At 49.9% G+C, this 12,500-nt stretch overlaps 1 protein-coding gene across 13 annotated transcripts in view; it reads right to left on the bottom strand.

Annotated features, from left to right (window-relative positions):
- The window catches only part of abcc9 (ATP-binding cassette, sub-family C (CFTR/MRP), member 9), an 88,131-nt gene that overhangs the window by 26,236 nt on the left and 49,395 nt on the right, over positions 1 to 12,500 (bottom strand). For 11 of the 13 annotated variants that reach the window (XM_080851410.1, XM_080851418.1, XM_080851417.1 and 8 more), the window contains 5 exons: positions 5,013 to 5,150; positions 3,470 to 3,595; positions 2,905 to 3,064; positions 540 to 613; positions 1 to 170 (listed from right to left, as the gene is read on the bottom strand). The exon at positions 1 to 170 is cut by the window's left edge and continues 67 nt beyond it. In XM_080851410.1, the coding sequence (XP_080707536.1) occupies positions 1 to 170; positions 540 to 613; positions 2,905 to 3,064; positions 3,470 to 3,595; positions 5,013 to 5,150 (668 nt within the window). The remainder of the gene's footprint in view (positions 171 to 539; positions 614 to 2,904; positions 3,065 to 3,469; positions 3,596 to 5,012; positions 5,151 to 12,500) is intronic. The other 2 variants (XM_080851419.1, XM_080851420.1) reach the window with 1 other exon arrangement.

Genomic DNA, 12,500 nt, shown 5'->3' with positions numbered 1-12,500 from the left:
CCATAGCCGTTGCCGTCGGTGATGTTGGAGGCTGAGGTGGTTCCATGGGTGGAGGTCCAGAGGGCCAACCAGTAGTCGATGGCAACCATGACGGAGTGCTTGAGGAGCTTGGAGACGACCATGAGGAACACCATGAGGAGGCCGCCGGAGGAGAGGTACTTCCAGCACACCTGTGGTCAAAATTACTTACAGACAACTGGAGTGGTACTGCAGATTTATTAACGATATCGGGAGCATTGTTACAAGCAATCCATGTTCATGAAATGTCCCACAACAATGCCCATCAGTCTCTGGGCAAACTCATGTCTTATACCTAAAACCCCTCCCTCGTACTCTTACACTGTGGCCACCTCGTCCTCCACTATAGATAAGAATATTTACCTAGGATCCCCTTACCCCAAGCCTCATCAAACCTTACCCAACAGGTCAGACAGAATACATGGCCACACTCAGTTACCAATTCAATGTATGTTATACTATGGAATCCTATACTAACCTACTTAATTAAATGTGAAACATATATTTTTTATCCCACACACCTTCCACGGGATCTTGGACCGCCGGTTGGTGCCCGTGGACAGGTTATCGTCCTCCTCCTCCTCCTCTTCCTCCTCTGTTGGGGAGAAAATTAGAGAGATACAGGTGGTACAGGCGGCAGAGAAGTCGTTTGGTAATCAGAAGGTTGCTGGATAGATTCCCTGTCGAAGCGTCCTTGAGCAAGACACTGAACCCCTAATTGATATGCAGGATGCCATCGGTGTAAATGTGAAATGTTTATACATCCTTGTAAGTCGCTTTGGATAAAAGCGTCAGCTAAATGATGAAATGTAAATTAGATACTAAGAATCCATGGTTTGTAGGTGGAATATGTAGATTTTGTTTGTCCACAAGTATATCTAGATATCTATCTATAAATCCAGGAATCTCTGTGTGTCTGTCTGTCTGTCTGTCTAGGGCGTATCTCACTGACGGTAGTTAGGTTAGTTATGAGATTTCGCATGTAGCTTACGCATGTCATGAACCTGTGCATCCTTGATTTTGAAGATTTTTGAATTTATAGTTTTCGAGATATTTGTATTTTACCGTTTCCCGTAGGAAACAATGGGTTATCGTCTCCCGTCCCGTCGGCACTATGGGTAGTGACGTCACAATCAAACAATATACGCGTAGTAACTATCCTGCCTTCACTCAAAGTTCAGAATACCGTTGGATAGAGGAGGTGAGGTCCGCATTCAAATTCTTCTTGGTGAACAGATACAGACTTTTGCTCAGGTAATCTTAAGACAGTGATTGATTTTATCTATTCGTTTATTTTCAAGCTTCTTTATAATCTAAAGACAGTGATTGATTTCGTTTAGTTTATTTTTAAGCTTCTTTATATTAAGTTTCAAAGTTGATGCGTATGGGCCTCGCATGTAACCAACTCTCATTACTATGTTAAGTAGTATATTGTAGTTTGATGTATTTGTATAAGAGTTAGCTTTCTATTCAATGTTGATGGTAAGCCTAGACCAGTGACCATGCGTTCATGCATCTACTGACGCAATGAGAGGTTTTCAGATGTGTCCCGATGTATCTGTTGTAATTCGTGTGTAGACTTTGTTTTCTCATTATTGCAATATTATAAACCTCAGTCTGCATTTACCCTGGCTGGGAGAGGCTGTCATTCGGAAGATACTGTGTGTGATCGCCTTTGCTCTGTGTTCATTAAACCTGTCAGAGTGTATGAATAAACGGCTGGGTGCCAATCAAAATCACAACGCAAGAGTGGCCGCTACAAATGGTAGCTTATATTGATAAGCCTCGGAGGCTTTCAGATTGTACATTGCTTTCCCATCTGTTGCTATGGAGTCCACGAAATACGCGCAATTCTCGCTGTAAGTTATGTCGGGCCACGTCGTCATGTTATCCTCCCAGTTCTGCACTGAACAACAGCTAGCCTACACCTACGTCTGCTAACACTACAGAATGCATAATTCCTACGGGCACTGCACTAGTACAACTAATAATACATACAATGTCATTATGAAAGCATGGGAAAGATACAGTATTAATTTGTATTCCATTCCAAACCTATTAGTCTGTTGAATTGCATCTATCTGGCATATTATTCAGCTATCAACAGCTGAAAGTGCAGTTTTGAATGTCTCTTCAAAACTTCCATTAATGTGGTAAACTACATACTGGACCTTTAAAACTTCCATCAATGTGGTTAACTACATACTGGACCTTTAAAACTTCCATCAATGTGGTTAACTACATACTGGACCTTTAAAACTTCCATCAATGTGGTTAACTACATACTTGACCTTTAAAACTTCCATCAATGTGGTTAACTACATACTGGACCTTTAAAACTTCCATCAATGTGGTTAACTACATACGGGACCTTTAAAACTTCCATCAATGTGGTTAACTACATACGGGACCTTTAAAACTTCCATCAATGTGGTTAACTACATACTGGACCTTTAAAACTTCCATCAATGTGGTAAACTACATACTGGACCTTTAAAACTTCCATCAATGTGGTTAACTACATACGGGACCTTTAAAACTTCCATCAATGTGGTTAACTACATACTGGACCTTTAAAACTTCCATCAATGTGGTTAACTACATACGGGACCTTTAAAACTTCCATCAATGTGGTTAACTACATATTGGACTTAAACTTGGAGTCAAAAGAAAGAAGAGGCAACAGGTTTGGAGGAGAGGATCTCTGAGTCGGAAAGAATGTTTGTGTGCCTGGTTTCAACCTCTGCTTAAAAGTTCCACTGGGCTACTGCAACAGAGAACGCTTCCATGGTAACAACGGAACATTTCAACTGCTCTACCTCTCCTAACTTCCATATAATTGACCTATCGCTAAGCCCCCCCCCCCCCTTAGTTACTGTCGCTTACTCGGACAAGATATCCCAAGAGGCTCTAGACAACTTTTGGAGACAGAAGGACAAGTGTCACCTTCATCCTCGTCATCGATGTGGCTTTTGGCCTCTCGGGAGTAGAAGGCTCTTCTCAGATTCTTCCTCTCCAGAGCGGTCTGGCTCTCCAGCTCGGTGTCCTACAACCCAGAGACAAACAACACACACACACACACACACACACACACACACACCAACCCAGAGACAGACAACACACACCCACACACACACACACCAACCCAGAGACCGAGACGTCAGTTCGAGGCAGCACTCACACCAACCCAGAGACAGACAACACACACACACACACACACACACACACACACACACACAACCCAGAGACAAACACGTAAGCACTCACACCAACCCAGAGACAGACAACACACACCCACACACACACACCAACCCAGAGACAAACACGTCAGATTGAGGCAGCACTCACACCAACCCAGAGACAGACAACACACACACACACACACACACACACACACACACACACACACACACACACACACACACACACACACACACACACAGACACCCACCTTCTCCAGCTCCTGGTCCTGGCGGTTCATGAGGGTCTTCCAGTGCTCGTAGAGCTGGACGTCGTTGTTCTGGATGTCCTTCAAAGTGCCCTCTCTCAGAACAGAGCCGTCCTTCATGGCGATGATCTGCATCACGCGTACACACACACACACACACACACACACACACACACACACACACACACACACAAAAAAATGAAGTCAGGGCAGTACTCTTCCCAAACATTCTTGGCCATAACAGGCCATAACAAGGCCCCACTGTGTAGTTGGGATACTAGACAATAAATACTTTTAAAATTACAATGCAATAAAACTAACTGTAATTAAAACACATTAGGGTTACATTGAAGTCAAAATCTGTTCATGACTGGAAGATAGGACTGCAATGTTTTAAAAGTAGCCACTAATACACACACACCCACACACACACATACACTCACACACACACACACACACACACACACACACACACACACACACACACACACACACACACACACACACACACACACACACACACTCACACAGAAAGGACTGCAATGTGTCAAAAGTAGCCACTAATATTATTCACCCTTTTGCCTTTCCTATCAGATCTTCACTGTTGAGGTGTACTCATGTAACCTTTGACCTACCCAGTCAGCGTGTATATGGAGGATTCTGGGATATGAGGAATAATAAGTATGAATATAAAGGGATGTGTTTACACCATGGAATATGGATACAACCAGGCCCCACTGTGCTCTTGGACCTACCCAGTCAGCGTGTATGAGGTACTGGAGCTTGTGCCCTTTGACCTACCCAGTCATTGAGATGAGGTACTGGAGCTTGTGTGTGACCTACCCAGTCAGCGTGGATGAGGTACTGGAGCTTGTGTGTGACCTACCCAGTCAGCGTGGATGAGGTACTGGAGCTTGTGACCCTTGACCTACCCAGTCAGCGTGGATGAGGTACTGGAGCTTGTGTGTGACCTACCCAGTCAGCGTGGATGAGGTACTGGAGCTTGTGCCCTTTGACCTACCCAGTCAGCGTGGATGAGGTACTGGAGCTTGTGCCCTGTGACCTACCCAGTCAGCGTGGATGAGGTACTGGAGCTTGTGTGTGACCTACCCAGTCAGCGTGGATGAGGTACTGGAGCTTGTGCCCTGTGACCTACCCAGTCAGCGTGGATGAGGTACTGGAGCTTGTGTGTGACCTACCCAGTCAGCGTGGATGAGGTACTGGAGCTTGTGTGTGACCTACCCAGTCAGCGTGGATGAGGTACTGGAGCTTGTGTGTGACCTACCCAGTCAGCGTGGATGAGGTACTGGAGCTTGTGTGTGACCTACCCAGTCAGCGTGGATGAGGTACTGGAGCTTGTGTGTGACCTACCCAGTCAGCGTGGATGAGGTACTGGAGCTTGTGTGTGACCTACCCAGTCAGCGTGGATGAGGTACTGGAGCTTGTGTGTGACCTACCCAGTCAGCGTGGATGAGGTACTGGAGCTTGTGACCCTTGACCTACCCAGTCAGCGTGGATGAGGTACTGGAGCTTGTGTGTGACCTACCCAGTCAGCGTGGATGAGGTACTGGAGCTTGTGTGTGACCAGCACCACGGTGCGCTTGTCGTCCTTCAGGAACTTCAGGATGCCCTCCTGCATCAGGTGGTCACTCAGGTGGATGTCCAGCGCAGAGAAGGGGTCGTCCTGGGGGAGGCAGGGACACACACACACACACACACACACACACACACACACGCACGCACACACACACACGCACACAAACACACACACGCACACCACATGCACGCACACACACACCCACACACACACGCACACAAACACACACACGCACACCACATGCACGCACACACACACGCACACACACACGCACACACATGTACGCAGAGAGATCTTTATATGAAAATGTGCATGAAACATAGACAAAGATAAATACAAAACAAAAACGCACACACGCACACACACACAGACATCAAAAAGACGATGACAAATAACAAGTGGACGTTTGGGAATGGAGTTGGGCCAAATCTACAGTTCTATTTCATCCTTACTGACCGCTAGACGGTGCTTTCAGCACTGGATGTTCCATCTCGCGCACGCGCAGGTCGAGTGTATACCAACATAGTCACGTCGTGACCCCGATGACCCCCGGAGAGTCTATATCTTCCGGTCGGGTCAGGGAATCTGTTCCTTTTTATCTTCTCGCTCGCAGGTAGTTGTGTGTAAGGAAACCAAAGTTTGAATTAAGTGCTTAATCCTGTTCCGTGCCGGTGGCCTCGCGACATAGTCGGAGCTGCGAGCATTTTCGCCCTCCAGAGGCCGCACCGATTGTATTGGATAAGTACTTTGATCTTTTCTCAATTTATTGCTGGTTGCAACTATCGGCATCGCCTGCGCTTGCCGATAGAAATGCGAGGCCGTAGTTAATTATGCTGTGGTTTAGGTAGCGTACTCGCCCCTTCCCACCACTTAGGCTGTTAAATTACGTTGCCTAACCAGCTTATGCCGCGAAAAAGTGTTGATATCGTGGTGACAGCGGTGTGTTCGCCCCTCTCCCACCATTCATTGTGTTGCGATTACTACCTACTGGTCTTGTGTAGTTCGCTCCTTTATCAACGCTCACAGAAACGCAGTTACAATTCCCTAGGGGATTACTTGCGTGTAATGAATTCTACGAATTCAAAACTGAACTTGTGGAGTTGGCGTAGTCCAATGGGTAAGTCGCCGTTTACAACGCAAGCGACCAGGGTTCGCATCCCGCCTCCGGCGCTTTAATATGCAATTGTATCATTCTGAACTCATTTTCATGTTGTGCTATTGCGATTGTTACGCTACCCCCACTGCCCCAGTCTAGCGGTGGAGTTGGCAGTAGATTGCTTTGTTGTGGCTAAAAGGAGTTAACTGTCATAGTGGTTGTCCCACACCCATAGCCGCTGGAAGGACGCGCTTCGCTTCTTCTCCCAGTACTCAGAGGAAATGCACTGCAATTCCGCTAGCTGAATTACCTGCGCATGGTGAACGCCTATCTGACTACAGTTAACAATTTTCTTCAGTGATGCTTAGCCCACCTGAAAAGCCGCTGGTTACCACGCCAGCAACCAGGGTTCGCAACCCACATCCGGCGCCCCCACTTAAACCTGAATTCACGTTGAATTAATTTCAGGTCGCTGGTTTACCACGCCAGCGACCCGGGTTCGCATCCCGCCTCTGGCACTAAATTGAATCCTCAATTGAATTGAGTCAGATTCATTAAAATAAGTTCTCCCTGCAATATTTGTGGGAAAGCCCAGTATTATACTGTTGTTCCAGTTCATTGTTTGTGGCCATCCACCCTCTCCTGGTGAAGGCAGTGTGCTCGCTCCCCGCTCCCAGCACAGGTGTGGTCTGTATCAGCCAGCCGATCAATTCAATTATATAGCGCTTCTTTAAATACTCAAAGACACTTTACAGAGTAGTCTGACCTAGGCCATACATTCAGACAATCATACCAGTGGTGGTAAGCTACATCAGTACCCACAGCTGCCCTAGGGCGGACTGACGGAAGCGTGGCAGCCAGTCGCCAAACGGCCCGACCCACCACCAACGTTCATGCAGTTCATACCATGTTATGCATGTATTTGTAGTTGTTGGCCTGCAAATATTTGTCGGTGAAGGCAGCGGTTCCTGCTTCCCTCTCCTGGCATCTATTCCGCGCTATAGCCCCGTTAAGTGTGTCCATTCCCCTCTCTGGTGAAGGTAGTGCTTTCGCTCCCCGCTCCCAGCTCAGGTGTGATTTATAAAGTATTTGTCAGTGACGGTGAGTAGTCCCTGCTTCCCTCTCCTGGCATAGATTCTGCGCATAGCCCCATTAAGTGTGGCGATTCCCCCCTTTCTGGTGAAGGTAGTGCTTTCGCTCCCCGCTCCCAGCTCAGGTGTGATTTATAAAATATTTGTCGGTGACGGTGAGTAGTCCCTGCTTCCCTCTCCTGGCATCTATTGTGCGCTATAGCCCCATTAAGTGTGGCCATTCCCTCTTCTGGTGAAGGTAGTGCTTTCACTCCCCGCTCCCAGCTCAGGTGTGATTTATAAAATATTTGTCGGTGACGGTGAGTAGTCCCTGCTTCCCTCTCCTGGCATCTATTCTGCGCTATAGCCCCATTAAGTGTGGCCATTTCCCTCTTCTGGTGAAGGTGGTGTTTTCACTCCCCGCTCCCAGCACATTGTGGTTGACTGTTGATCCTTAATATCTGTCGGTGAGGGCAGCGGTTCCTGCCTCCCTCTCACGGCATTTATTCCGCATCTATATCTTTCTATAGTTATGCTGATTAACCCATTGAGTTGGCTATTCCCCTCTCCTGGTGAGGGTAGTGCTCTCGCTCCTCGCTCCAAGCACAGGTGTGGCTTGTAGTTTGGCCTGCAGGTATTTTGTCGGTGACGGCAGCGGTTCCTGCCTCCCTCTCCCGGCATCTGCTCTGCACCGTATAATTCGTTGTGTGTGGCCATCCACCCTCTCCTGGTGAGGGTAGTGCTCTCGCTTCCCGCTCCCAGCACAGGTGTGGTTTGTAACTGCTGGCCTGTGAATATTGTCGGTGGAGGCAGCGGTCCTGCCCCCCTCTCCCGGCACCTAGTCTATTCTGATTGTCCCCATTATGTTGGGACCATTATTCACTACTGAGGCTAACTACTACCGTTCTCTCTCAGTGGTGCGTGGGTTGCAGACATGGTGGGCAACCACTCTTGTGCGGCCTGCATGGCCCCCTGCAGGTGGAGGGTGGCCATGAGCGATGCCCCTCTTGTCTCTGTGTCGAGCACCTGAGGGCAGGGTTTCAGACAACCCCTGCATGAATTGCAGCTACATACCGCAGGCAGTGAGGGCGGCTAGATTGGCTGGGGCAGAGCAGCTGTTGGGTCTGTCACCTGAACAGCTGACAAGAGGTTGCTAGTTCGATTCCCTGTCGAAGCGCCCTTGAACAGACACTGGACCCCTGATTGCTCCTGATGTGCAGTGTGCCATCAGTGTAAATGTAGAGATGTGTGTACTTTGTAGGTCGCTTTGGATAAAGGCGCCTGCTAAATTACTGGCCGTAAATATAAATACCCCGGCCCAGCGATGCAACCAAACTGCCCACCCTCCTGGACAGGGGTGCCATCGAGCCGGTAGACCCCCTGACACAACCCGGGGGTTCTACTCAACCTACTTTCTAGTATCAAGGAAAGTTGGCGGACTCCGTCCCATCCTCGACCTGAGGGGCCTCAACAGGTTCCCTAAGGTCTTGAGGTTCCGCATGCTGAGCATGGCGAGAGGTTCTGCGTACAATAACCAGGGGGGAGTGGTTTACGTCAGTAGACCTCAAGGATGCCTACTTTCAGGAACCCATAGCGCCACACCACAGACGGTTCTGCGGTTGCGCTTCAGGGACATCATTTCAGTTCAGGGTGCTCCCAGTTGGCCTCTCCCTTCCCCACGTGCCTTCATCAGGTGTGTGGTGGCAGCCCTCTCACCCCTACAGTCTCAGGGCATGACAATCTTGCCGTACCTGGGCGACTGGCCCCTTGTGCCCCGTCCTGGTCTCAGATGGCCCGGACACGCTGCATCTCCTTCAATTTAGCAAAGAGCTGCCTGGTCCGATCGCAGATCACACTCTTCTCAGGGTGACTCTCAATTCAGTCGCCATGAGGGCTTGTCCATCGCCACGGCGATTGTACGACGGCCTATACCTTCTTCCCCATTCAGGAAGGCAGGCAGTTGCGTTACGCGGAATTCTGCGCCTTCTAGGGAAGCTGACAGCAGCTGCTACTGTGGTCCCTCTAGGCCTGCTGTCGCTACGCCCCCTCCAGTGGTGGCTTCACAGTTTTCATCTGGACGCCGAGCAGCACCGGCACAGGAGACTCAGGGTGTCACCTTGTTGATGCTCTGGGGCTGCGGGCTGTGCACAGGGAACTGCAGGCTTCTGCCCTTCTTGGAAGGCCGACACGTGCTCGTGCGGTCAGACAAGGTTTCGACCGTCTCCCATATCAATCACCAGGGAGTTGCGTTCCGCCAATCCCGTTGATTTTTCCAACTCTACAGGGAGTTCTCCAGCAGGGCCACAGACTGCTGCTGGTAGCCCCTTCTGGCCAGGGAAGACGTGGTTTCCACTTCTGTGCAGGCTGCAGCGGGATGCCGCTGCGCCTCCCCGACAGGAAGGATCTCCTGTCTCAGTTACAGGGTCGGATATGGCATCCTGACCCTCATCGGTTGCAGCTGTTGGTCTGGCCCCGCAGGGCCCAACCCACTGCTGACAGATGTTTGGACGTTGTCCGTAATGCCATACTGAATGCCCGGGCACCCCCTACCCGGGCGCAGTATGAGAACAGGCTGTTTGCCGCATGGCGAGGGCCCCGTGCATTGCGTGGTCCCTAGCGCCTTAGAGTTTCTCCAGTCACTCCTGGATGGGGGCCGGTCCCCGGCTACCTTTGGGGTGTATGTGGCAGCTATCCTCCCGATATGCTCTGGTGGATAATGACACGGTGGGGAGCCACAGGTCGGTGCCCCCCTTTTTTCTGAGGGGCGCACTAGGGCTGCACCCCCCACAAGCACGGCGCGCCCCAGCATGGGATCTGCACCTTGTGCTTGATGCCTTGTGTTGTCTCCTTGAACCCCTGGCTCAGGCAGAGCTAAAGTGGGTCTCTAACAAGACGGCTTTCTCGTCGCTGTCGCATTGGCGAAGCACGTTAAAAAGCTCCATGCACTGTCCATGAGCGGCCCCTGTTGAGGTGGAGTCTGGATGGCCCAGGGGTTACCCTGTGGCCGAATTCAGTTTCTTCTGAAGGTTTACACAGTCAACCTCAATCGACCTATCCACCTGCCGCGACTTATTCCCCCTGAGGGGGAAGACAGTTTGAAATGACTGTGCCCTGTGCGGGCCCTGAGGGCATATGTGGCTGTGACCGCAGGTATTCGGCGGTCGAAATCAGCTTTCCTCTGCTATGGTGACCCTAGGAGGGGCTCTGCTTTTTTCAAGCAGCGACTGTCCCACTGGGTGGTGGAGGCCATCACCCAGGCGTATAAAGGAGGTGGGCACCCCCTGCCATCCGGGGTGAGGTGCCACTCCACCAGTGCTGTCTCGACATCCTGGGCAGCCTCGCGGGGCATTCCCCTGGAAGATGTCTGTGAGGCAGCGTCACGTACATCACCTAGTACCTTCTCAAGGCTCTACCGGGTGAATGTTGCCACTCCTCAGCTGTTGGCTGTGATCCTGTCACCTATACAAAGGGGAGGTTGGCACCCCCTGCTATCCGGGGTGAGGTGCCACTCCACCAGAGCTGTCTCGACATCCTGGGCAGCCTCGCGGGGCATTCCCCTGGAAGATGTCTGCGAGGCAGCGCCATGTACATCACCTAGTACCTTGTCAAGGTTCTACCGGGTGAATGTTGCCACTCCTCAGCTGTTGGCTGTGATCCCGTCACCTATACAAAGGGGAAGTGGGCACCCCCTGCTATCCGGGGTGAGGTGCCACTTCACCAGAGCTGTCTCAACATCCCGGGCAGCCTCGCGGGGCATTCCCCTGGAAGATGTCTGCGAGGCAGCGTCATGTACATCACCTAGTACCTTGTCAAGGTTCTACCGGGTGAATGTTGCCACTCCTCAGCTGTTGGCCGTGATCCTGTCACCTATACAAAGGGGAAGTGGGCACCCCCTGCTATCCGGGGTGAGGTGTCACTCCACCAGAGCTGTCTCGACATCCTGGGCAGCCTCGCAGGGCATTCCCCTGGAAGATGTCTGCGAAGCAGCGTCATGTACATCACCTAGTACCTTCTCCAGGTTCTACCGGGTATATGTTGCCACTCCCCAGCCGTTGGCTGTGGTCCTGTTGCGTGACTCTGCTGCTTCCTCTCAGTAAGGCAAGTGATAGAGTTCTTCGTGACTTTGTTGGTATACGTCATCCAGTGCTGAAAGCACCGTCTAGCGGTCAGTAAGGATGAAATAGAACGAAAGTTACGTATGTAACTACGGTTCTATGAATCACTGGATGACCGCTAGACCGTTCCGTCACTCAGAATCCTCGTGCTCTCGCGAGAAGATTGTGAAGGAACAGATTCCCTGACCCGACCGGAAGATATAGACTCTCCGGGGGTCATCGGGGTCACGACGTGACTATGTTGGTATACACTCGACCTGCGCGTGCGCGAGATGGAACATCCAGTGCTGAAAGCACCGTCTAGCGGTCATCCAGTGATTCATAGAACCGTAGTTACATACGTAACTTTCGATATATCAAAACTTTTGCAAACAATTCCATGACATGCTTAAATGTCAGTTTAATTAATTGAATGTGTACTTGCGTGGCGACTGAACTGTTTAGAAGTTTCTAGCACTGATGTTCTCTATTTTCAACAGTTTCATGACACCCTTAAATGTCATTTTGATGAATTTTTTCGTGTACTCGCGTCCACGAGCGCTGATGTGATCTGTTTGCGATTGTCCCCGATATGGGAACTCGTCATGGAAACAGAAGACCGAGGCAAGCTCTTAAATGGAAAAAGGCTGTGTGTGTGTACACGTGTGTGTGTGTGTGTGTATGTGTGTGTGTGTGTGTGTGTGTGTATGTGTGAGTGCACAATTATGTGTATGTGTATGTGTGTGTGTGTGTGTGTGTGTGAAGATATACAAATTGAGCTCTTAAATGGAAAAGGGCTTAGTGTGTGTGTGTGTGTGTGTGTGTGTAAGACAAGAGAAAACTATTTAGCTTTTATGGAGCTTTTATGGAAAAAGGCTGAGTGTGTGTGTTTAACAGAATGTGTTGAATTAGGGGCTCGCTGGATTTATCTGGAATTCTACACTAAGGATGTCTCTCAGATGGGAGTGTGTGTGTGTGTGTGTGTGTGTGTGTGTGTGTGTGTGTGTGTGTGTGTGTGTGTGTGTGTGTGTGTGAGTGTGTGAGTGTGTGGGTGTGTGTGTGTGTGTGTGTGTAAGACTACACTTCTACACTAAGGATGTCTCTCAGATGGGTGTGTTTGTGCACGTGTGTGTGTGTGTGTGTGTGTGAGTGTGTGAGACTACACTTATACACTAAG

The sequence above is a fragment of the Sprattus sprattus genome, assembly GCF_963457725.1.
Source record: "Sprattus sprattus genome assembly, chromosome: 14".
Taxonomy (NCBI): domain Eukaryota; kingdom Metazoa; phylum Chordata; class Actinopteri; order Clupeiformes; family Clupeidae; genus Sprattus; species Sprattus sprattus.
Note: the sequence above shows the minus strand (reverse complement) of the source record. Positions and strands in the feature narration are given on the sequence as shown.